Consider the following 23,942-nt stretch of genomic DNA (forward strand, 5'->3'; position numbering starts at 1 on the left):
AAATGGGACTTTAAAGGGCAGTACTCCTCTAAAGATCAAGACCGTAAATATAAAAAATACATATATTTTTTTTAAAAGATTAAAAGTAGAAAAGACAATGCACAAGGTGTACAGGATGCAATTACAATTATATGCAGTGATACAAGACAGTTGGAAAAAAAAAAAAAAAACACTACTCCGTTGGATGTATATAGCAACAGAGATGACCCAACATGTTTCGAGTTAGCGATATTTGTTCTCTCTTTAGGGGTGGGTGGTTAAGCACAGGACGTGAATACATCTATAATTGATAGAAGAAAAATATAAGAATATACACATTGTAAAACAAGCATAATGTAAAAAATGTAATCAAACTATTTGTATGAATCCACTGACCATAAAACTTGCATATAAAATCAGTGATCTTGCATCCACATAACATTTTTTGGGGAAAAATGCTGCTGTCTCAAGCCAACCTGTTCAGGTCCAGGAGAGCGGGCACACACAATAAGCAACCTAATGCCTAGGATGGTTACCCACAGATCAAGGCCCCAAAGGATTACCCCACGTGTGGCCCAAAGCGACAGATATCACTTAAGACAAAAGAGATCTGAGTATAGTGTTAAGACCATAAGGAGGGGACACTGCACTGAAGAGACTATATGAGTGTCTATTCAAGGCATACATTACCTGGCTTGCTTCTGAAACGTACAGGAACAGAGATAGGCTAATGGTAAAAACCGACTGACAACAGTTGTTCTTGGTTCGTATGTCCAAACGGAAGTCAGGGGCCCATGAAAGGGGAACAAAGAGAAGACACCCTCAAGTCACATAGTGACGTGCATAAATATGCACTTGTCCGATGGTATTTGTCTTTAAGTACTGGTATATGTAAAGCATTGGTACCCCAGAGAGGTAGCGTGGCTGGAAAGCTTGAAGTGAGTTACCTTAATTGGGCTCAGTCCCTGTGTTGTTCCATCTAACCTGGGTGTGCAGCATACAGTGACATTGGAACAGGCATTGCTTTATATAGGTAATGGAGATCACATGGTCCGATCCTGATAGTAACGTGGGGAGGAGCTCATGATCAAAGAGCACCCCCCCGAGTACAGCAGCAGAACGCCTTGCCTGTTGGCAAGGCATTGGTCGTCTTGGAGGTGTGTTTGGGGTCATTATCGTGTTGGAATACTGCCCTGCGGCCCAGTCTCCGAAGGGAGGGGATCATGCTCTGCTTCAGTATGTCACAGTACAAGTTGGCATTCATGGTTCCATCAATGAACTGTAGCTCCCCAGTGCCAGCAGCACTTATGCAGCTCCAGACCATGACACTCCCACCACCATGCTTGACTGTAGGCAAGACACACTTGTCTTTGTACTCCTCACCTGGTTGCTGCCACACACACTTGACAACATCTGAACCAAATAAGTTTATCTTGGTCTCATCAGAACACAGGACATGGTTCCAGTAACCTATGTCCTTAGTCTGCTTGTCTTCAGCAAGCTGTTTGCGGGCTTTCTTGTGCATCATCTTTAGAAGAGGCTTCCTTCTGGGATGACAGCCATGTAGACCAATTTGATGCAGTGTGTGGCGTATGGTCAGATCACTGACAGGCTGACCCCCCCACCCCTTCAACCTCTGCAGCAAAGCTGGCAGCACTCATACGTCTATTTCCCAAAGACAAGCCCTGGATATGATGCTGCACTCAACTTCTTTGGTCGACTATGGCGAGGCCTGTTCTGAGTGGAACCTGTCCTGTTAAACTGCTGTATGGTCTTGGCCACCATGCTACCTGTCTGGAACCTGGCGGGTCCCTATAGTACCTGGTGGGTCCCTATAGTGTAGCAAAAGAAATTTCCGGTGCTAGCTGCCCTCTTTGGTGGGCTACTGATCCCAGTCAGCCCTTTGCAGACCGTGACAGCCCTCCCGACTGCAGCGGCCCGACTTCACTGCCAGTAACATTACAGTCTCTCCTGCTGCCTCAAAGGGCCAGATGCATCTGGGGTCCTGAACAGAGTGGGGTGCTGAACAGGGGGTTCAGGAGTGCATTACATACAGATTGCAGAGTTCAGGAGTGTGCTATGTGCAGAGTTCAGGAGTGTGCTATGTACAGAATGCAGAGTTCAGGAGTGCGCTACATACAGAGTGCAAAGTTCAGGAGTGCACTACGTACAGGGTGCAGAATTTAGGAGTGCACTGTGTACAGAGTGCAGAGATTAGAAGTGTGCTGAATGCAAAAATTAGGAGTGTACTATGTACAGAGTGCAGATATCAGGAGTGCGCTACGTACAGAGTGCAGAGTTCAGGAGTGCACTATGTACAGAGTGCAGAGATTAGAAGTAATCTACATGCAGAAATTATGAGTATGCTAAGTACAGAGTGCAGATGTTAGGAGTGTGCTAAGTACAGAGTGCAGATTTCAGGAGTGCACTACATACAGAGTGCAGAATTCAGGAGTATGCTACATACAGAGTGCAGAGTTCAGGAGTGTACTACAGAGTGCAGTGTTCAGGAGTGCACTACGTGCAGAGTTTAGGGGTGCACTATCAACAGCGTGCAATATCAACCCTGCCCCCCCTCCCAAAGCTTCCTCACATCTCTTTCTCCAACCTGGCCTGGCTCTAGTACCCCCCTGTATAGGCGGCTCTCTGCCTTGCAGGGAGATCATTCTCTCTCTCAGATTCTGGAGATCTGTACCTGCCGTCAGTGCATGCATGATGCAGGGATCTGTTAGTCCTTAGAGCTGCTGAAAGCAAAGCTGTCCCTGGTAAACACAGAAGGCTTCTGTGTTTACAAGTGGGAGTGGGAGTAAAGGGGGAGAGCCAGAGGTGGCGGAATGGAGTTCTACCACAATCCGGCTTCAGAAATTATACCCTCATGTAAGTCCTGGTGCCCACGCAGTTTGTGGCTGTACTCATAAATGTCTGACACAAATTAGCCCTTGTGACTTGCTTCAAAGCTACACTGGTGCGGTCTATTCACTAAGGAAGAGAAGAATGAGGAAAGGCGACTTACCCACAACAGACTAAACACATCATGCAGCTGGTGGTTGAGTTGCAGTTTCACCATCCCCCTTAACCTACCACTGCAAATAGAGGGGGCTGTACATATGTTGCGGCGTAAAGTAAACTCCCTGTTGCATTCGTCAGGCAGTACTGCCATCGAACCCGACTCATTTAAGTGAAAGGGGCTGTGCCGCAACCATCCTGCAACCATGGTGGTGCTGGCTTTTCAGGGTTTAAACAGGTGCTGAGGTGGCGACATATGGCGTCCCAGTAGCCTGCCAACTCCGCTCTGAAAAGCAATCTGCGATGGATCACTTTTCTAAGGGCACCAAGGGCTGTCACCAGTGTAAACAAGTCCTTAGACAGAGAGACCTAATTAAAACTCAAGGATGGCTTATCAATGATAAAAAGTATAGAATTTTAGAAACAACGTTGCTGTATATTAAAACATGTCAGGTATTTATACAATGAAAAAATTAAATGCCCATTTTAAGCTGTGAAAGTAGCTGTTTGACAAAGAGATTAGCTTTATAATTTGAAGTCCTGACATTCAGAAGAGCTTCACAGGGAACACTGCGCCCATTCACATCAGTCTCTGCTTATAAAGGAGCTTACAGCTTAATTGCACTTACACAGTCACAAATACACAGTTGTTGGGTGGAAGCCAAATTAACTCTTTTTTTTAGTTTGAGACTGTGGGGAAAACACAAATTTCAGGCCCATTGTATCCCAGTAGGAATTAAAACCACAATTCTAGAGCAGTGTAGCGTACACCTATTGTATATTTTTACACTACCAGACTTATTCAAGAGGACATGTACTGTGGAAGCTGTGTCCAAAAAAGGACAAAGGACTAGTCACTAACTAGTATTGCCTGTTGGTTCTCTGCAACTGATCTTTTTCCCATTACTGACTTACCATACCTTATATCATACTGCATATTTGTAAGGAGGCAGACATCTTGGTAGAGGCAGGTCTTTCATTTCTCAGAGTTGCTTTCCTGATGAGGGAATAATGACAAAGGCTTAATCCAGAAGCAGCAGTAGAAAGCCCAGATTCATAGAATAAATGAAGCAGCAGCAGGAATGGCCTTGCTCTGCAAGTCCTCAGGCACAGTTTTCTATCCAGCAAAGATAACAGTGAACAGTAGAGGAGCTGCATTACCAAACCTCACTCCAAATATAATGAGACATATGCTAGATACACACTATACAATTTTCTGTAGATTTTTTTCCTTCAGATTTACCAAAGCCATATAATATGAGGTCAAACCTTAGGAGTTTCAATTTGTATGCAATCAGGCAGGCCATTGCACTACATGGTTTTGGTAAATCTAAAGGAAATCAGACAAAAGTTGTATAGTGTGTATGGGATCTAACAGTCAGATGCAGCCATACCTTAATAGATCTTACACTATAAATATACTGCTACGAGGCTCCAGGAGTCTGCAGTCGGATCAAAGTGTTTGTAAAAGGCAAAACCTTTCTTTTTCAGTTTAGGATAGGGTATAAAAAGGAAATGTCTTTGTGGCTCAAGTAGTGCGTCGGTAACCTTCTTATAGCAGAGAAAAAAACATTGTATATATAATATATATATATATATATATATATATATATATATATTTCCTTTGGTTCTATCCAAACAGCCTGTCTATGTACGATGCTTGAGGTAAAAAGGCCTGGTATATGCTCTCGGTCTGCTCGGAACGCTTTGGAGGGCAGGAGGCACTGTTTGGCAGAAGGAAGCACCCAAGCAGGATATCAAAGCGGTTTTGTCCCATTTGGCACACACTTCCACTCACTCCAATGGTAATGCCCTCGACCTTTTATTCTCCCAACTCTGCACTCCTGGCAACCTCACCAACACCCCCTTTCCCATCTCTGATCACAACCTCATCAGTTTCCCATTATCCTTGTCTCCAACCACCTATCCTTCCAAGCAGCAAACGATTACTTTCAGAAGCCTTCACCACTTCAACCCTTCTCTTCTCTATTCTGATACTGACCACCTCTATGACATAATCTCTCCTCTGACCTGGCCACCTCTGTCTACAACAGTTCACTGTCATCCTCACTGGATGCACTTGCTCCTCTAGCTACACGCAGAATCAGGCACTAACAGTTACAACCCTGTCAAACCGACAACACCAGAAATCTCAAGAGTCATTGCCCTGCTCTTGAACGACTGTGGCGTAAAACCAAATCCCTTCTAAAAATACAATTCATGCCTCCATGCTGCCAAACAAACCTACTTTGTCTTTCTTATTAACACCTTGTCATCCAGTCCCCATCGGCTCTTTTCTACCTGTAACTCTCTGCTTCGTCCCCTGCCCCCTCTACCCACTAACTCACTCACTCACTGCACAAGAGATTACCAATCACATCAAAGACAAAATTGATGTAATACATGAGGACTCCTCCACTGTGTATACATCTTCCCCACTCAACATAACTTGTCTAACAGCACAGTCAACACTCTCCTCTTTTGAACTGGCTACTACTGAAGAGGTTACAAAACTTTTCTCAGATGCCCGATTAACCAATTGTCCCCTGGATCCTGTTCCCTTTGCAACTACTATGGTCATCCTCCTATTCTATCCTATGCTCCCTCACTCACATCATTAATCTCTCCCTCTCTAGTGGCACCTTCCCCTCCCCTCTACAACATGCACAGATCACTCCCATACTTAAAAAGCCCTCACTGGACCCCATAAACCTGAACAACTTAAGACCCATCTCAATCTAAACTTCTAGAATGCTTAGTCTACAACCATATTAGCTCCTACCTCATTTAAAATAACCTTCTTGACCCCTTACAGTCTTAGTTTCACTTGCAGCACTACACAGAAACTGCCTTACGAAAACTCAGCAACCATTTACTAACTGCTAAAAACAATGGCCACTACGCCATACTCCTACTACTTGACATCTCTGCGGCCTTTGATACTGTCAACTACCCGCTCCTTCTCCATAAACTTCCATTGGCCTCCAAGATTCTGCTCTACCCTCTCCTTCTACCTATCGCAGCATTCCTTCAGTGTTACCTACAACTCTGTCTCATCCTATCCATTTCCTTTTTCTGTAGGGGTCCCCCAAGGCTCTGTTCTTGAACCCCTTCTCTTCTCTATCTACACCTCCTTCCTTGGTCACTTATTTACCTCCCATGGCTTCCAATACCTTCTCTATGCCGATGACACCCAAATTTATCTGTCTACTCCTTAGCTCACTCTTTCAGTCTCATCTCGCATTACTAACTTACTAACTGACATATCAGCATGGATGTCGCACCACTTCCTTAAACTAAATCTCTCTAAAACCAAGCTGATAGTATTCCCTTCTGCTCGTGCCCCCCTCCATGACTTTTCCATCAAAATCAATAATGCAATCATCAATCCCTCCCCTTATTCCAGGGTACTAGGTGTAACCCTAGACTCTGACCTGTCCTTTCAGGCCCAAATCCAATTGTTAAAAGCTTGTAGACTTCACCTCCATACCATCTCTAAAATTCGCCCCATTTTAACCAGTGAAACCACCAAGCTACTCATTCACTCCCTTGTTATCTCTCTCCTTGACTATTGCAACTCTCTCCTCATAGGCCTACCTCTCCATAGGCTATTCCCTCTTCAGTCTATCATGAATGCTGATGCCAGTCTCATCTACCTTACCAACCACTCAGTGTCTGCCACCCCTCTCTGCCAATCCCTACACTGGCTTTCGATCGCCCAGCAAAATAAATTAAAAAAACTAATTACAACATACAAAGCCATTCACAACTCTTCTCCCAGCTACATCACCAATTTTGTCTCACCCAAACCATCCTCTCCGCTCTTCTTAAGACCTCCTGGACTCAAGCTCCCATGTCTCCTCCTCCCATGCTTGTCTCCTTGACTTCTCCAGAGCCTCTTCCATCCTTTGGAACTCTCTACCTCACCTCTACCGCTATCTCCTACTCTGGCTGCCTTCAGGCGATCCCTGAAAACTCATCTCTTCCGGGAAGCCTATCATGCCTCCAACTAATCTTTTACCACTTCTATCAGCTTATTCCTGACAGTTACAACCTTGTACCACTTGCCTCACCCTGTTAGATTGTAAGCTCATCTGAGCAGGGCTCTCTTAATCCTCTTCTATTTTATTGTATTGTAACTATATTGTCTCCCTTGTATATTGTAAAGCACTGCGTAAACGGTTGGCGTTATATAAATCCTGTATAATAATAATAATAATAATAATAATAATAAGAGGAGTGTCATTCCATGTTATCAGGATTGTCGTTGCAAGTAAACCTGTCCTCTGATTGTATTTCACAACAGGCACTTCTAGTGTTGCTCGAGCATGGAGTGCCACATTTGATGAGATGGTTGGAAAGGCAATAGGACATTTTTTCAGGAGGATAATGCCCATGGACCTGCCAGGGCTGGCTGAATACCCTGATATATTTGCGGTGTGTCTCATACTCCTCCTTGCAGGTATTTCTATATATGTCAACTGTTATTACCTGTAAATAACCTTACTGCAGTGGTCTGCAATATGTAGAGTTACATTTTCAAGCACAACTCCTTTACATTGCAAATGTGTGCATTTATAGTTGTTATTGTCAGCTACAGCTTTCAGACAAATAATTGGGAACCAATCAACATAGTTCATGATCATGTGACCATCAATAGAATCACTATTGCGACAGATTTCTGTCCTATACCAATAATGGTCATTGTGCAGCTTTAGCCAAACAAAAAGAAAGAGATATGGGAGGAATTCATACAGAGTGTCGTAGACACTCTTTAGATATTTGGTCCTTGCTTGATTTCTATCCATGTATGGCCGGCTTTATAAAATGTTACATTATGTAAAAAGAAGTATACATTTAAAACTGTAAGATGTAAAATAACCAAAATATAAAATTTGTACATTTTTTGTCCATATATCAGATTATAAATCCGAAGCAGGGAATTGAATAAACCTATGTAGCCTTATATGCAAATAAAAACGTATTTAGGGTGGGCAAATTAAGTTTTTGTGAAAACTAACCAATCTATACTGACGCTGCTAAATTTTGGTCTAAGAATCCAGCTTTAATAACCCCATGCCAAGAAGGGCTTAAAGGGCCACTCAACCCAAAGTTTATATTTTTAATCGATAGTTAAACTGTATGTAAAACCAACAGTAGGATATTATCAGGTGGTTTAAGGTGTGGGTAAAGCCCATTTTTAAATTTTTGGGATAAAGCAGACAATAGGTAGGACCCCTGGGGGGCACAGACAGCAATAAAAACATGGCAGGGGTTTTAACACTTCCCCTCCTTACTTAAAGCGTTTGTATACCCTTATTTTTAATTTTTACCTACAGGTAAGCCTATAATAAGGCCTACCTGTGGGTAAAATGAATATCTCCTAAACCTGTACGGTTTAGGAGACATTCACTTTGTATGCAGCCGATGATGTCAGCGGCGCATGCGCTGTGAATGCCCGGCTGAAAGTCCGGCAGACGCTGCATACGCAGGAGTGACATCATTGCGGCTCCGGCCACTCACAGCGTCAGAGCTGCGAACCCAGAAGATACGCAGAGGGCAAAATGCCAGCTCCCTCGGTGTGGACTGGGCTGTGATACAGGGACTTCGTTCTAAGGTAAGTATTTCATAATGAGCTAGTATGCGGTGCATACTAGCTTATTATGCCTTCGCCTTACAGAGTTTTTTTTCGTTTTTTTTTGGGTTTTTTTTGGTTTTTTTTACATGTGCGGGTATACAACCACTTTAAATTGTTTCTAAACCCAGGACCATGCATTCACTATATCTGGTCTCCCACAGTACACATAACATGGAAATGAAATGATTTTAGTAAATATAAACTGCTAAATACTTTTTCTCATCAGCACTATACAGTATATCAGTTTTGTGACTTCTATCAGTGTCCAGCTGAGCACTGGTTAAAGCTTTTAGGAAGAGTTTTCATTCTCCCCAGGTTGTCCTATGAGGCTGCAGGACCCTGACCCTTTGTCTGGACAGTGCTGATTGGCCCTGTACTGATCACATGCACTCTCCCAAGAAAAAAAAAATCTCTAGAAATATACACCAAACTGAGCATGTGCAGAGTGCCGCCAAGGCTCTGTTCTAGAAGGATTGGGACAGTGGAGAAAAGGGAAGATCAGAGAAGACAGGATCAAACAGCATTGTTACACAATTCGTAAGATTAACCCCTTAGGTTCCACAGTGAGTATAACAAGCATGCTTTACTGCATATACAGAATGATTTTACTGTTGTGGATTTGGTAACACTTTAAAAACTAAAAAAATAGATCTCTCTGGAACTCTAACATTGAGTTGTTAAATGCTGTTCCTAGGTCTGCACACCTGCTGTACCCATTATCTCCCTTTATCTCTCCGGGACTCTATTAGGCCTCATTCACATGGGCACTGTCAATTTAGCCACGTTAAAAACGTATCAGTTCTTATCCATTGGTTCATCCGTCTTCCATTCCGTTAGCATCCGTTTACACCCGTTAATTTACGCGTTTACATCTGTTTTTCCATCAGTTTTGATCCGTTTACAGCAGTTTCTGTGGCTTTGATGGCATTACCCAGAAAGCATTGCTCCTCCCATGCTGCATTGCAGTTTTCAGTGAGTGACCTGTCCTTGCTTTGTCCTTGTCCTTCTGTGTGCTATTTGTGTAGTGCAATGGATTCCAACAATTTTGCCACTTTATCACTGCAGTTCCAACACGTTGAGTCCCACAAGCCTGGCCTTTCGTGCACCAGGTTTATTAGTTGCTCCTGGGAGACATCTCTGGTCATGTTACTCCTTGGGGATGTACTGGAGATGTACTTCCAATGTACTTCCTATTGTCCAATTACTCCCTGGGCCATAGGTTGAGTCCACAAATAAACAAGAAAAAAAATGATTTCTTCAAAACGGATCTTAACTGATCGGACGTTAACGGAGATTGACGGATGGAAGAAAAACGGATAGACAGTCCATTTGTGTGAAAGGGGCCTTAGTTGGATATCTGCGCTGGAGTTCCAGGGTCTGCATTAGGCCCCTTTCACATGGACGGATAGAATTGTGCTTTTAGCTGCGTTTTCTACTGCAGCTAAACGCACACAATGCCTTCCTATGGCCCCATTCACACACTGCGTTTAGCTGCATTTTGATTACATGCGGTTTTGTGCGGATAGAAAAAATAGAATTGACTGCGTCCAGGAGCGATTTAGTGCCGCTATCCGCACATAACCGCAGGTAATCGCAGTGCACTGTGTCAGCTGCGGATAGCAGTGCCGAGCTGGCTCGCTCATCAGGAAAGGAAAAATGTTTTTTCCTTTCCCAAATAGCGACAAGCACGGGGATCCCCACCAATACCAGGCACTGTGTTTGGTATGTATCTTGAGGGGGAACTCCACGCCAAATTTTAAATAGAAAACCGGCATGGGTTCCCCTCCAAGAGCATACCAGGCCCATCGGTCAAAAAAACGGCGTGGGGGTCCCCCCAAAATCCATACCAGACCCTTATCCGGGCACACAGCCTGGTCGATCAGGAAAGGGGGTGGGGACGAGCGAGCGCCCCCCCTCCTGAACCATACAAGGCCGCATGCCCTCAACATGGGGGAGTTGGTGCTTTGGGGCCCCCCCCACCCCAAAGCACCTCGTCCTCATGTTGATGAGGACAAGGGCCTCTTCCCGACAACCCTGGCCGTTGGTTTTGGGGTCTGTGGGCGGGGGGCTTATCGGAATCCGGGAGCCCCTTTTAATAAGGGGGCCCCCAGATCCCGGCCCCCCACCCTATGTGAATGAGTATGGGGTACATCGTACCCCTACCCATTCACCTGGGGGAAAAAAGTGTCAATAAAAAAAACACACTACACAGGTTTTAAAAGTAATTTATTAGGCAGCTCCGGGGGTCTTCTTCCGTCTTCGGGGGGGTCTCTCAGGCCTCTTCTCCCTCTCTCTGGTGTCGTCTCCGCGCTCTCTGGTTCTTCTCCGGTGCCAACGTTGTGTCAACATCTCTGGAAGAGAAGAGGGATGAAGATGTCTCAGGGAAGAAGACCAGGCTCCTCCGCTAGCAAAAGAGCGGCAAAAGAGCAGAAGATAGCGGAGGAGCCCGGCAGAAGGAAGAAGGTACCGGATAAGAACCAGAGAGTGCGGAGACTACACCGGAGAGAGGGAAAAGAGGCCTGAGAGACCCCCGAAGTCGGCTGAATAGCCGTCCATGTGAAAGGCACCTTAGAGTTGCCACCTCATCCCTTTAAAACCGAACACATATGAATTACACTGGTTGTGTGGATGATTAAGGTGGTAATTAAACTCACTTGGTGTCTTATCTGCATTAAATTAGCTTCAGAAACTGTGTAATTCATATGTGTTCGGGTTTAAAGGGATGAGGTGGTAACTCAATCTGCATACCTAATGTACCTATTATACGGGGCTCCCATTTGTCCTTACATTTTTCATAATGTAAACGAAATGAAGAAACATGCAACAGGAATACAGAAAGGTGGAGGAAACACCCAAAACTCTGAGTATAACAAAATAAGGAGATCTTCCTGTTGGAGTACTGCACACCAGAGACTGACACAGTCACCAGGCTCCACCTATATCTTTGTAGCTTTTAGGTGGATTGATGCTTTAAAAAGCAAACAAACAGATTCAGAGTAATCTGAGTTCCCTTGATGGCATTAATAGTATGATGAATATCTATAATACATGCTTTTTTTGCAACTCATACATGCAGACAGTAGTTCTTTCCCATTCCAGGTCTTCTTTCCTTTGGTGTGAAAGAGTCAACCACAGTGAACAAAATCTTTACAACCATCAACATAATGGTGTTGGTGTTTGTGATTATCAGCGGGTGTGTTAAGGGTGATCTGAGAAACTGGGAGATCACACAGGACGAGCTTGATGATGCGATCAATCGATTGAGGTATGCCTGGAAATTCAATATTTTTGTATATATACTATTACAAGCTTGTAAATGTTTTGTTCTGTATATTTATGGCTCATCCTATCAGACAAAGTGAGAATCGTGTCTTATAAAGCCCGGATGGGAGCAAGAAGAAGATACTCACAATGGGGTGTATGTCTAGCTAGCAGTATATAGTCACATTCAGCTGGACTTGTTCTGTAATGTTGAAAACATTTTAATTCTCATCCAAGCCACTTCTTTGGTTCTAATGAGAGTCAAAACCCACCCTATAGGCATATAGATCACCCAGTCACCTTAAAGGGGTTGTAAACCCTTTAAGGATGCATTAAGGTGAAAAAACTTCTGACACCGACCGGCCCACCTAGCCCCCCCATTTTACTCACCTGAGCCCGTTCCTTCCCTCGGTGGAGATGCGCTTCTCCCAGGGGGTTTACTGATGCGAGGAGGAGCCACGAGCGTCACCAGGGGACCCCAGAAGATTAGGTTCGGGGCCACACTGTGCAAAACGAACTGCACAGTGGAGGTAAGTGTGATATGTTTGTTATTTAAAAAAACAAAAAACACTTTACACTTTACAATCACTTTAATCCAATCATATAGAAAGTGTCAGGGTAGGTGTTGATTTCCCAGAATATTATGTATAGTAATATGGTGCTTGAGCTCAGAATTTAATATCAGGTTTAATATCAGCTCTTTAATTGCCTGCCACTGCTCATTTTAAATGAATCTGCAATGATCATTGGAAACTAAGTAATAACACACAACTAAAAAGAATGCAAAAATGAATTAAAAATAAGATTTACTTAAAGTGGTTCTAAAGGTACAGTTTTTTTTTTTACCCTAATGCATTCTATGCATTAAGGTAAAAAACCTTCTGCATGCAACACTCCCTGAAACACTTACTTGCGGCTCTCTCCCTCCTCATTGGACAGATAGACTGTAAGCCACAGCCAGTGAGGAGAGAGCGGGGAGTGGGTCCAAACTGCGCTCTGTGTGTCAATGGATACACAGAGCTGGCTCAGGAGCAAGCACACAAGAGTGCCCCCCAGAACAAGTGCAGGAGGAGCCAGGAGCACCTGCGGGGGGGACCCGAGAAGAGGAGGGTCAGGTCTTATCTGTGCAAAACCTCAACACAGAGCAGGTAAGCATTACATATTATTTTTTGTTTTGTTTTTTTAAAACATTTTGATGCTGGGTTCACATCGCAGTTTAGAGCGGCTCACACAAGGGGACCGGCGCATTCCTGTTCACTGTTTCAGGTCTGATTTCGGTCTGAATTTTTGGCTGAATTCGGACCTGAAATGAACCAGGAGATGCAGAGGACCCCTGTGCAATTCGCTCCGGTGCCGCTCCGGAGAAGTGTGAGCTGGTTCCATTGAAAGCTGGTCACAATAAACTGGGAATGCGAATGCGAATGCGAATTGGATGCGGGGAAACCTGGCTGTGGATGCCAGTACTACAGTAACATGTTACATGTTACACCCTGAATAAGAACAATAGTTGGATTCTTTTCCTGGATTTAGTCCAGCCCTAGATATTAACTTAAAGCGGAGTTCCACACAAAAATGGAACTGCCGCTTTTCGGAACCCTCCCCCCCTCCGGTGTCACATTTGGCACCTTTCAGGGGGGAGGGGGGTGCAGATACCTGTCTAAGACAGGTATTTGCACCCACTTCCGGCATAGACTCCCATGGGAGTCTATGCCTCTTCCTGTCCCGACCGCGCTGTCTGCTGGGAACACACAGCTCCCAGGAGAGAGCGGGGACCACTAGGGACGCGCAGCGCGACACACGCATGCGCAGTAGGAAACCGGGAAGTGAAGCCGCAACGCTTCACTTCCTGATTCCCTCACCTAGGATGGCGGCGGCAGCTGCCGAGAACCGAGCGGGTTCTCGGCGTCCCCTGCCGACATCGCTGGACCCAGGGACAGGTAAGTGGCTATGTATTAAAAGTCAGCAGCTGCAGTATTTGTAGCTGCTGGCTTTTAATATTTTTTTTTTTTTTTTGGCGGTGTGGGTGAACCCCCGCTTTAATACAAAGATTATATATTAATCTAGCAATACATTATGGAAGGTATGAAAATTAAAAGCCCAAATCCAGCTGACATTGTAAAGCGGTTACAGCAACAGGTTTTGTTTTCTTATGAAAAAATGTGTAAATCAAATGAATAATATTATAAAAGTGCTATATGGTTTGTCCCAACCATTCTAGCTGCCACATTTCCTGGACAGCTTGGCTTAGACATGGGAGGTCTTGGCATTGTTTTTTTTCAGCCCTGAGAGTTTATTCTATCATTGTGACTCCAAAACTGCAAATTTGGAATTTCGCAATTTTGACCAAAATTTGCACTTGTGTTAAAGAGAAACCTTCACCTTTCAACACTAAAGCCTAGTACACACAGGTCGAATGTTGGGCGGCATCGGCACTGGTTTCTATTGACACATTCGGCCCATGTGTACAACAGCTGGTCCGACAGAAGCCAGCCATTTAGCCAGCTTCTGCCGAAGGGTCATAACCGGAAAAGGTCTGCCGACTGGCTCACAATCCCTGACTGGACTGTTCTGGCAGAACAAAATAGCACAGCAGGGGAGATTGCTGTGCTAACATGGGATAGTTAGTACAATGGCTCTGACCTGAGCTGTCAGTTTTTTTTCCATTCAACTTGCTGGGTTCAATGAAAAAAAAACTTGTAGTGTGTACCAAGTAAGGCTGACCATACCCTGTGTGAATTTCTTTCCTGCAATGATTCTCCCATCAACACAGTGTTATAGGAGCTGCTAGCAATAATTGCAAGAGAATCCGACAAGCTGAATGTAACCAAAATGATCGATCAACTTGGTACAATCAGCCTGCCCAGTAACTGTTCGAATCGTGTATGGCCAGCCTAACTATTGCTGAGGTACAAGGTGTACTAGATTTGTAATGAGATACAAATAAACCTGTTGGATTAAATAAGGAGATTTCCTTTAATTGTTTTTTTTTTTTTTAATGCATCACTGTGGTTGCTTTATACCAGTTGGCTCTATTTATGTATAACACGGATTAACCTCATTGTGCTGCTGCGGTGAAAAACAACATTCTTTCAGAAAAGTGAGGACTGCAACATGGGGAGTCAACCCTTTATATTTTTTGCCTCCATATGTTCTTTTTAGCAGGTGTATATGGATTTTACTCTTCATGTGCTGGCTTATGGAGGAAAAAAATTAAAAGTCAGGAGCTACAAATTCTGTAACTATAGACTTTTAATATAAGGACACTTACCTGTCCAGGGAGCCCGCAATGTCGGCACCCCAGCCGATCTTCGGATCGACTCCTGGGTGCTGCCGCCGCCATTCCTGGTAAGGAAACCAAGCAGTGAAGACTTTTGGCTTCACTCCTGGTTCCCTACTGCTCATGTGCAAGTCGCGCTGCACCTTCTGATTGGTCCCTGCTGTCTTCTGGGACCCGTATGTCTCCCAAAAGACAGCGGGGGGGGGGATTTGCCGGTCATTGTGTGGCAATTTTCCCCGGGAGTGGGAGCAAATACCTGGATTTTACAGGTATCTGCCCCCCTCCCCCTGAAAGGTGCCAAATGTGACCCGAACAGCAGAAGTTCCATTTCTGGGTGGAACTCCACTTTAAGCTTGGCGTTAGCATGTGTATAAATTGAAAACAAACTTGTCTTTTGTAAATAATACTATAATTTTTGATTGAAAAATACATTTTAACCATTATACCAACAGTAACCATTCTGCAGGTGGTAATATAACTGGTATCTTTGGAGTCGGTGGATTCATGCCATTTGGCTTTAGTGGAACCGTGGCAGGAGCTGCAACCTGCTTTTATGCCTTTGTTGGATTTGACTGCATTGCCACCACAGGTATGGATCAGAACATCAGCAACAGTCAATCATAACAAGGTTTCCTATATATTTAATGTAGTATTTAAGGCTTCATTTAGATATGCGGTTGGGTGGGCGGCAAAAAATGTGCAGTTGAGTAAAAACCTTTTGCCGTTAAAGTTGATCTCATCATTGATAATCTCATTACCATTATACTGCATACAGTAATTGGCAAGAATAGTGATCTGCCAGTATAAAGTTACCAACAATCTTAAAATATTAGCATACACAAGTTTTAACTTTTAGGGCTTGTTTACACTTGCTTCAAAACATGGCTTTGGACACTCTTTTTTTAAAGCTCTCTGAACGCCAAAGCACCTGTCACTAAATAAAGTTGTTAGCTTACAGTCCTACTTACACCTTGCTTTTGCTTTGCTTCAGCTTCGCTTCAAACATTATACACCATGTCACTTTAGTGGTGCTTCAGAGCGTCTTCAAAGCCTCCATAGAAGTCTATGACAAAGCTCACTTGAAGCGCCTGCAGCTTTCGAGAGACTTTAATTCAGCTTTAGCTTTACTTTGTTTTGGAGGTATTGCAGATATGAGATATCAACACACACACACACAAGGCATCTGCCAAGTTTCATTAAGGGCTCAGTCACACTTGCATTAAAACATTACTTCGGACAGGCACCAGTCAAAGCCCCTGTAACTAAATAAAATTATTAGCTTGCAGTCCTGTCACCTTGTGTTTGCTTTGCTTTGCTTCGGCTTTGCTTCAAAGATTATACCCCATGTTGCTTTAGTGGTTCTTCAAAGCGTCTTCAAAGCCTCCATAGAAGTATAAGGCAAAGCCCGCTTGAAGTATCTGCAGCTTTTGAGAGGCTTTTATTCAGCTTTAGGTTCAATTTGTTTTGGAGAAATTGCAGGTATGAGATATCAACACACACACAGGGCATCTGCCAAGCTTCAATAAAGCTTCAAAAAAGCATCATCGATGCAACAGTGAAGATCCAGCGAAGCATCAAAAACACATCAAAAAATGTTGAAGCGGTAGGCGCTTTAATGTGTGTTGAAATCGAACCAATGCTTTAAAAAAAGCACCACCGAAGCATTATCGAAGCATCACCAAAGCATCATGAAAGCACCACCTAAACACTACAGAAGCATCAAAAACACATTAAAAAAAAGCATGTTAAAGCGGTAGGCGATTTAATGTGTGTTGAAGTCAAAGCAAGTTACTGGGAGTTTATTAGAACTGAGTATCCCCGCACACCCACTTTTTATGCCTTGCCCAAACTACACAATGAAATCAATCCACCACCAGGACGGCCCATAATATTGGGAAATGGCTCCTTAACCAAAAATGTAAGCAAATACATTGAGGATCACCTAAGATCATACACAATGAGTTTACTCAGTTACATCCAAGATACCGTTTATTTTCTTCGCATTATAGATGGCCTAAACGTACCTAAATCTGCATGCCTGGTAACTATTGATGTAGAGGCACTCTATAGCTGTATCCCCCAGGACAAAGGTTTGTCATGCATCCAACATATGCTCTTCCAAAGTTCACATCACCAAGGGAAACTCAATTTTGACTTCCCTCCACTTCATTTTGCACCGCAATGGGGGTTATTTACTAAAGGCAAATCCATTTTGCACTACAAGTGCAAACTACACATGCAAAGTGCACTTGAAATTGCACTGAAAGTGCACTTGGAAGTGCAGTCACTGTAGTTCTGAGGGGGACATGCAAGGAATATAAAAAACAGCATTTTAGCTTGCTCATGATTGGATAATAAAATCAGCAGAGCTTCCCCTCATTTCAGATCTACCCCTCAGATTTACAGAGACTGCACTTCCAAGTGCACTTTCAGTGCAATTTCAAGTGCACTTTGCAGTGTAAAGTGGATTTGCCTTTCGTAAATAACCCCCAATGTGTTTACCTTCAATGGTTCCCACTACCTCCAGGTGCAAGGCGTAGTGATGGGGACATGCTGTGCCCCATCCTACACCAACCTGTATCTGGGGGAGTGGGAACTCGAAATCATGGCTCAGGAGGATCTCTCTATGTATTCGGACCATGTAATTTTATGGTACCACTGCATAGACAATATTTTTTAGGTCTGGAACGGACCCTCTGAGCTACTGCAGTCCTTCCTACACATCCTCCGTCAGAATGCATTAAATTTAAATTTCACAATGAATCACAATTATCAGTCTATACCAGGGGACTCCAAACTTTCCAAATAGCGGGCCAGTTTACTGTCCCTAAGACATTAGGGGGCCAGACTGTGGCCATCGAGAGTAGAAAAGGGCCCAACATCAGTGGGAACAATGGGAATAAACAGTGCCTCGTCTTTGGTGTCAGTGGGAGGAATTGTGCTCCTTCATTGGTGTTGGTGGGAGGAGTTGTGCCCCATCGTTGGTGTCAGTGGGAGGAATTGTACCCCATCATTGGTGTCTTTGTGCCCAATTGTTGGTGTCATTGGGAGGAATTGTGCCCCATTGTTGGTGTACTTGGGAGGAAATGTGCCCCTTCAATGGTCTCAGTGGGGGGAGGGGATTAATGTTGGTATTAGTGGATAAAATGGTGCCCCAAGGGCCTGATAAAAGCAAGCAAAGGGCCGCATCTGGCCCCCAGGCCGCAGTTTGGAGACCACTGGTCTATACCATTCCTAGATGTCGAAATTAACAATAACACAGATGGCTCCCTTTCTAGCACTTTGTTTAGGAAAAATACAGCAGGAAACTCAATCCTTCATGCCACCAGCTTTCACCAACGTTCATTAGTCATGTCAATACCTTAGAGTTCGCCATATCTGTTCTGACGAAATTACTTTTAAAAGTAAAGCAGAAAAGCTCAAACAAAGATTACTGATGCGTGGTTATTCCATCACATCTCTAAAGAGAGTATACAAATGCACAATTCAAAAACTCACCAAGAACTGCTTTGCGCCCAAAAAAACGCAAACCAGTTAACAATTTACGCATTATTACAAAATTCCCGCAGCAACACACCCAAATTTCTAAAATTGTAACAAAACATTGGCATTCATTGACAATGGACCCCAATGTGGCACCTTTTGTCCCAGAAACACCTGCCTTCACCTTCCGACGTGCCACCTCAATTAGGAATCAAGTAGTTCGAAGCGAATACAAAGGCTTTAATAGACACGACCCCTGTAAACGACTAGGAACCTTCACGCGTGGTGGCTGCAAATACTGTAGATATATGAACACCAGTCCTCGTACCAGATTACCCAATGGACGCACCTACAAACCCCGACATTACGCCAACTGTCAAACTTATGGAGCAATATATTTACTCATAGAAAAAAAAGGACCAAAGGTGGACACTGACTTTAAATTGGTAGCCACTGGTAGACCTAAAATGATAAAGAGCATTCACCATTGGTAGACCCAAAATGACAAAGAGCATTCAAGAATATATGTACTCATATGCGAATGCCATTGCTTCTATTTAGGAAAAACGAAAAATGAATTTTGGATGCGAGCATATAGACATATTCTATCTATGAAGACATGCAACCCAGAGCTACCTCTGGGTCGGCATGTCATACAGATGCACAACAAAAAATGGCCTAAAATACAATTTTTAATACTGGATCGGATCCATCCAGGCTTACGTGGAGGAGACTGGAACAAACATCTCCTGCAGCTTGAGCTAAGATGGATCTTTAACCTAAATGCCACAGTTTTTCCCGGCCTTAATGAGGCAATCAACTATAGGCCCTTTCTAGAAGGTTTTCAATTGGGTGGCATGGAGGTTTAATGTCATCATTTACATCACATATCCATATACAATCCATCTTTCATTCTCATCTCTGACATCTTATAATTTCCATCACTATTCTCCTCCTTATCTCTTTTCCCCAGCCCTCCACCCAAACCCCCCCCCAGCGATATCTTTGTTTTTTATCCAATAATGTATGTTGCAATTTTGTTTAATATCACTTGTACTTCAATGTTACGCACGTTTATATGGTGTAATTCATGCCGGCAGTTCACCTCTGTTTCCACTTGGGTGTGCGTGTCTTCTTGTCCGTCTGCCAGTGTCCCCATCCGATGCACATAGGCCACTTTCTCTCTATCTATCCATGAGGGGGCAGGGTGGCCATTCCATTGGCTGGCCTCAGTCATTGTGGCGACAGGGATGCAGCCCCTGTGTCCCCCACATGCATTGGCCGGTGTTCTGCAAATTAGCCAACTTGTCAGAAAATTCAACCACGTCATTTCTGGTTTATTTAAACCACCAGTAATTGGAGATTTTGACAAATTGCTGTTTGGACACAACACCTGCAACCAAATACAGTCCGGTTCAGGAAGATTTAGCTGTTTTGACAGCACAGCGGCTAATGAGGATAAAGTTGTCGCTGCCTCAGAGGCGGCCATTTTGTTGGCTAGTATCTCCACTCATAATATAGTGCACTGGACTATTCGGTTGCCGGTGTTGTGTCCAATTCGTCCAAATTCTCCAATTACTGATGGTTTAAAGAAACCGGAAGTAGTTGGTGTTTCTGACGAGTTGTCTATTTTGACAGAACAACTGGCCTCCCCTGTGTGCCGTGACACATGACGTCGTCCCATAGTTGGGCGGGGCTTTGCGGCACGCCCTTCGGCTGGGGGTCCGGTGTTCTGTCGAGAAAGTTCCGCTTGGCGGATAAGGACCCCCCTCTACTGCCTGCGCAGTAGGATCCGCGGAAATAGCCGAAGGCGAATAGGTGAAAATCAGCTGTACACGGTGCCTGTAAGAGGGCCCCTCGCGGGCACACTTCGCTCGCCACGCTTTGTGCACGGCCTCACTTCGCTCGGCTCTTTTTTATTCCCCCTCTAGGTCCACTTGGATGGTGGGGAAGGAACCTGGACCTAGGGCGCAGGCGCCGTGTACAGCTGATTGAACATTTTGAGCTTCGGCTATCTCCGGCGGCTGATAGTAGTTCGTACTGCGCAAGTGCTGCGCAGTACAGGGGGGGTCCTTATCCGCCGAGGGAACTTTCTCGGCAAGACATCGGTCCCTACTCGATGTTACAAGCATGGAGTGACATCCAGGGCCGCCAATCCAGCCACCCTCTGACTGTCCTCTCCCCCTCCCTCCTAGCAATCAATTGGCTGCACAGCTGTGTACACAATATAAAAAACCGCTGCGCCCTCCTGCTGTCCAGCTGCCCTGATATGCTTCCTGATACATTTTTAGAACACCTAGATAATTGTTTTCTCACATTTCCCATCCCTTTCCTTCCCTCTTCTCCCCTCCCCTTCCCCCCCCCCCCACATCCTGTATGTCTACAGATAATGCAAGAAATCCATGTGTTACACAATACAACATTTCTTCATTATCTTTTGGTGACCCTGTATTTGAAGGATCCCCCAAGTATTGCTGGCTCTGCATCGACACTCCAGATTTTTATCCATTTACTACCTCTTATAACATTACTCCATGTATGTGGTCTAATATCATGATCTATTGCTTCCTTTAACAGCACATACTGTATAACATTTGTTTTATATTAAAACACCCCAACCCCCTTGGATCAATGGTTTGGCATTGACTCCTGGCGCCCCCTAGCAACACTCAGAGACCAATTTGCAGCTTATTTTAAAACTTTGGGTATTTTCTCTAAATGAATTCACACCCCAAAAGGTGTGGATATACACGGTTTAATCACGTTGAGCGATATTATACCATCCTACTCTGTATATCATTCTAAATGCAATCTCTTTGTTATAGAAAGCAAACTGCCCCCTTTTGCTTATGTTTATGCACTACTGAAGAAGAAAATCCATTTTCGAAACGCATTGGTTGTTTTTCATTATCATTTCTTGTCTGGTGACATTTTGCCTTAACATATTGTATCTAGTCCCAGTGCCCAATTCATTTTTAACATGTATTGTTATTTTTTTTTGTATTTTGTGTAACAATAAGGAACTTTTTAAGACCTTTTCCAACCCTTTCTTTCTACTCAACTACTTTTGACCCAGTGCCTTAAAAGTCCCATCATGGGGGTTCACTCTATATGCATATTATAGGGATGTTGGCATACCATCAGCTACTCTCTCTATTTTCAAGCAAGTGTAAATGTGCCCTAAACTGACCTTTTTCGTGTGTATATCTCAAAAACATTAAAAAGGCTACAGTTGTGTCTAAACTTTCTTTCAGGAGAGGAGGTGAAGAACCCTCAGAAAGCAATACCTTTGGGAATTGTGGTGTCCCTGTCCATTTGTTTTCTGGCATATTTTGGGGTTTCTGCATCTCTTACACTTATGATGCCCTATTACCTCCTGGATGCCCAGAGTCCTTTGCCAGCTGCTTTTGAATATGTTGGGTGGAGTGTGGCAAAATATGTTGTTGCTGCAGGATCTCTCTGTGCTTTGACCACAAGGTACAATGTTTAATCACAATACTTTGTATACATCATTCTCTTATCAGTTTCAAAAGTTCAATTAGAATAATATTAAGTTTGTTTATTTATTCAAATATTTTATTTTTATTTTTTTTATTTTTTTATTTTTCTGTCAATTTCTTTGTGCATGGTGGCCCTAAAGCTCAAATTTCTCCTCTTTAGAGTCTACATTTTTTTCTCCAGGCTGCCCACTTAAACATTTTGGTTTGTCTTTGAGTCTGGGGAAAACCTAAAAGCCAATTTACACCTTAGTGTTTTCTTTGAAGTGTTACAATTAATTTGTATAAAAGATTCCCTTGCTGAAAACTGTACAAAAGACGCAGTGAATTGGAGTGTAGAGGAAAAGGTAAACATACTATAAAAACATTTTTTGATCGTGAATAGCAGTAAGTTATTTGGACTTTTCCATTATGGTTGAGCTCCAATGATTCAATTAAAGTGGTTGAAAACCCTTATATATACCCAATGAAGTGACTAACCTCAGGTGATACACAAATGAAACAAAAGTTGCACCTGTTTATTTGCAGCCCTCTCTTCTCCAAATTTGTTCAAAGGCTAATTCTCAGCAATAGAAGGCAGGGGAGAGGATCTGACAGCAGACACTGCACAGCTAGATCACAGAGCTCTAGTGTAATCTGAGACCTGAGTGGAGGGAATGGACACACCCCCTCTACACAGAATTGGGTGGGGGGTAGGGTAGCAACATCACCCAGGATGCTGTGGAGTCGCCATACTCAGTGCTTTGGATTAGGGCAAGTGCACACTATAATAGGATGTGATTTGTTCATTGTTCATGTTTGAGGTTTACAACCACTTTAACTATAAATTTTTAATTTTATTTGATATATTACATCATGCCTGAATATGAAATATGCTGCAGTAGCCTTTAAAATTTGTCATTCAATGTTACCTTTTCCTGCTGTGACCTGTGGCTATCACAGTACCAAACACAAAAACAAAAATGTAATATATTGCAACTTACCAGTCTTTGGATTTATTGGTTTCATTTGGGGTTTTTTTGTGTTTTTTTCTTTATTTTCACCTGGTGATCCTGCCAGTAACACACTTCCTGTCCTGGTGTAGCAATGCTCATTCACTGCACTGCATCTATAGAACAGCTGTTACTCTAGGCCAGGGATCTCCAAACTACGGCCCTCCAGCTGTTGTGGAACTACACATCCCATGAGGCATTGTAAAACTCTGATGTTTACAGACATAACTAGGCATGATGGGAATTGTAGTTCCTGAACAACTGGAGGGCCATCGTTTGGAGACTCCTGCTCTAGGCTACAAACACCTCTACCACCCCTCATCTCTATTACGTATGCCAAGTTGATTTGTAGTTCAAAGAAAATATTTCCCAGAGGAATGCTTGGAAAGCTGATAATTCTGTTTGAGGTTCAGTTCAGTGCACAAAAAGTTAAGGGGGTACTGGACCTCTGTCAGGATCAACAGAGGTTTTTATGTACTTGCAGAAAATGTACTAAGCCTAATCAAAAAAAAAAAATGCATTCATGACATCTAAGGACTGGTTAGCAGCAATATACTACATTTTTGTTCTTGAATTTAGAAATGCATCAGACGTAAATTGCCATTGTGTGCCTATCTTTCATCCCAAGATGGAATCTGAAAGAAAAAATGCGTTATTTAATCAGTATGTAAAAACGGTCCCAAAGATAGGTAAAGTGGATGGCAAATGAATGCACCGCAACAATCCAGACATATCACAATTTTATATATTTATTATTATATAAAATATATACAAATAAATACTTTACTATTAAAGCAACTGCATGGATA

The 23,942-nt window shown here is 43.4% G+C and overlaps 1 protein-coding gene across 2 annotated transcripts in view; it reads left to right on the forward strand.

Moving 5' to 3' along the window:
- LOC141132554 (cationic amino acid transporter 2-like) overlaps positions 1–23,942 on the forward strand; it is a 51,448-nt gene that overhangs the window by 8,835 nt on the left and 18,671 nt on the right. For both annotated transcript variants that reach the window (XM_073621112.1, XM_073621113.1), the window contains exons 3-6: positions 7,292–7,447; positions 11,723–11,888; positions 15,614–15,750; positions 21,899–22,121. In XM_073621112.1, coding sequence (XP_073477213.1) covers positions 7,292–7,447; positions 11,723–11,888; positions 15,614–15,750; positions 21,899–22,121 — 682 coding nt within the window. The remainder of the gene's footprint in view (positions 1–7,291; positions 7,448–11,722; positions 11,889–15,613; positions 15,751–21,898; positions 22,122–23,942) is intronic.

The sequence above is a fragment of the Aquarana catesbeiana genome, linkage group LG03 (assembly GCF_042186555.1).
Source record: "Aquarana catesbeiana isolate 2022-GZ linkage group LG03, ASM4218655v1, whole genome shotgun sequence".
Classification (NCBI taxonomy): domain Eukaryota; kingdom Metazoa; phylum Chordata; class Amphibia; order Anura; family Ranidae; genus Aquarana; species Aquarana catesbeiana.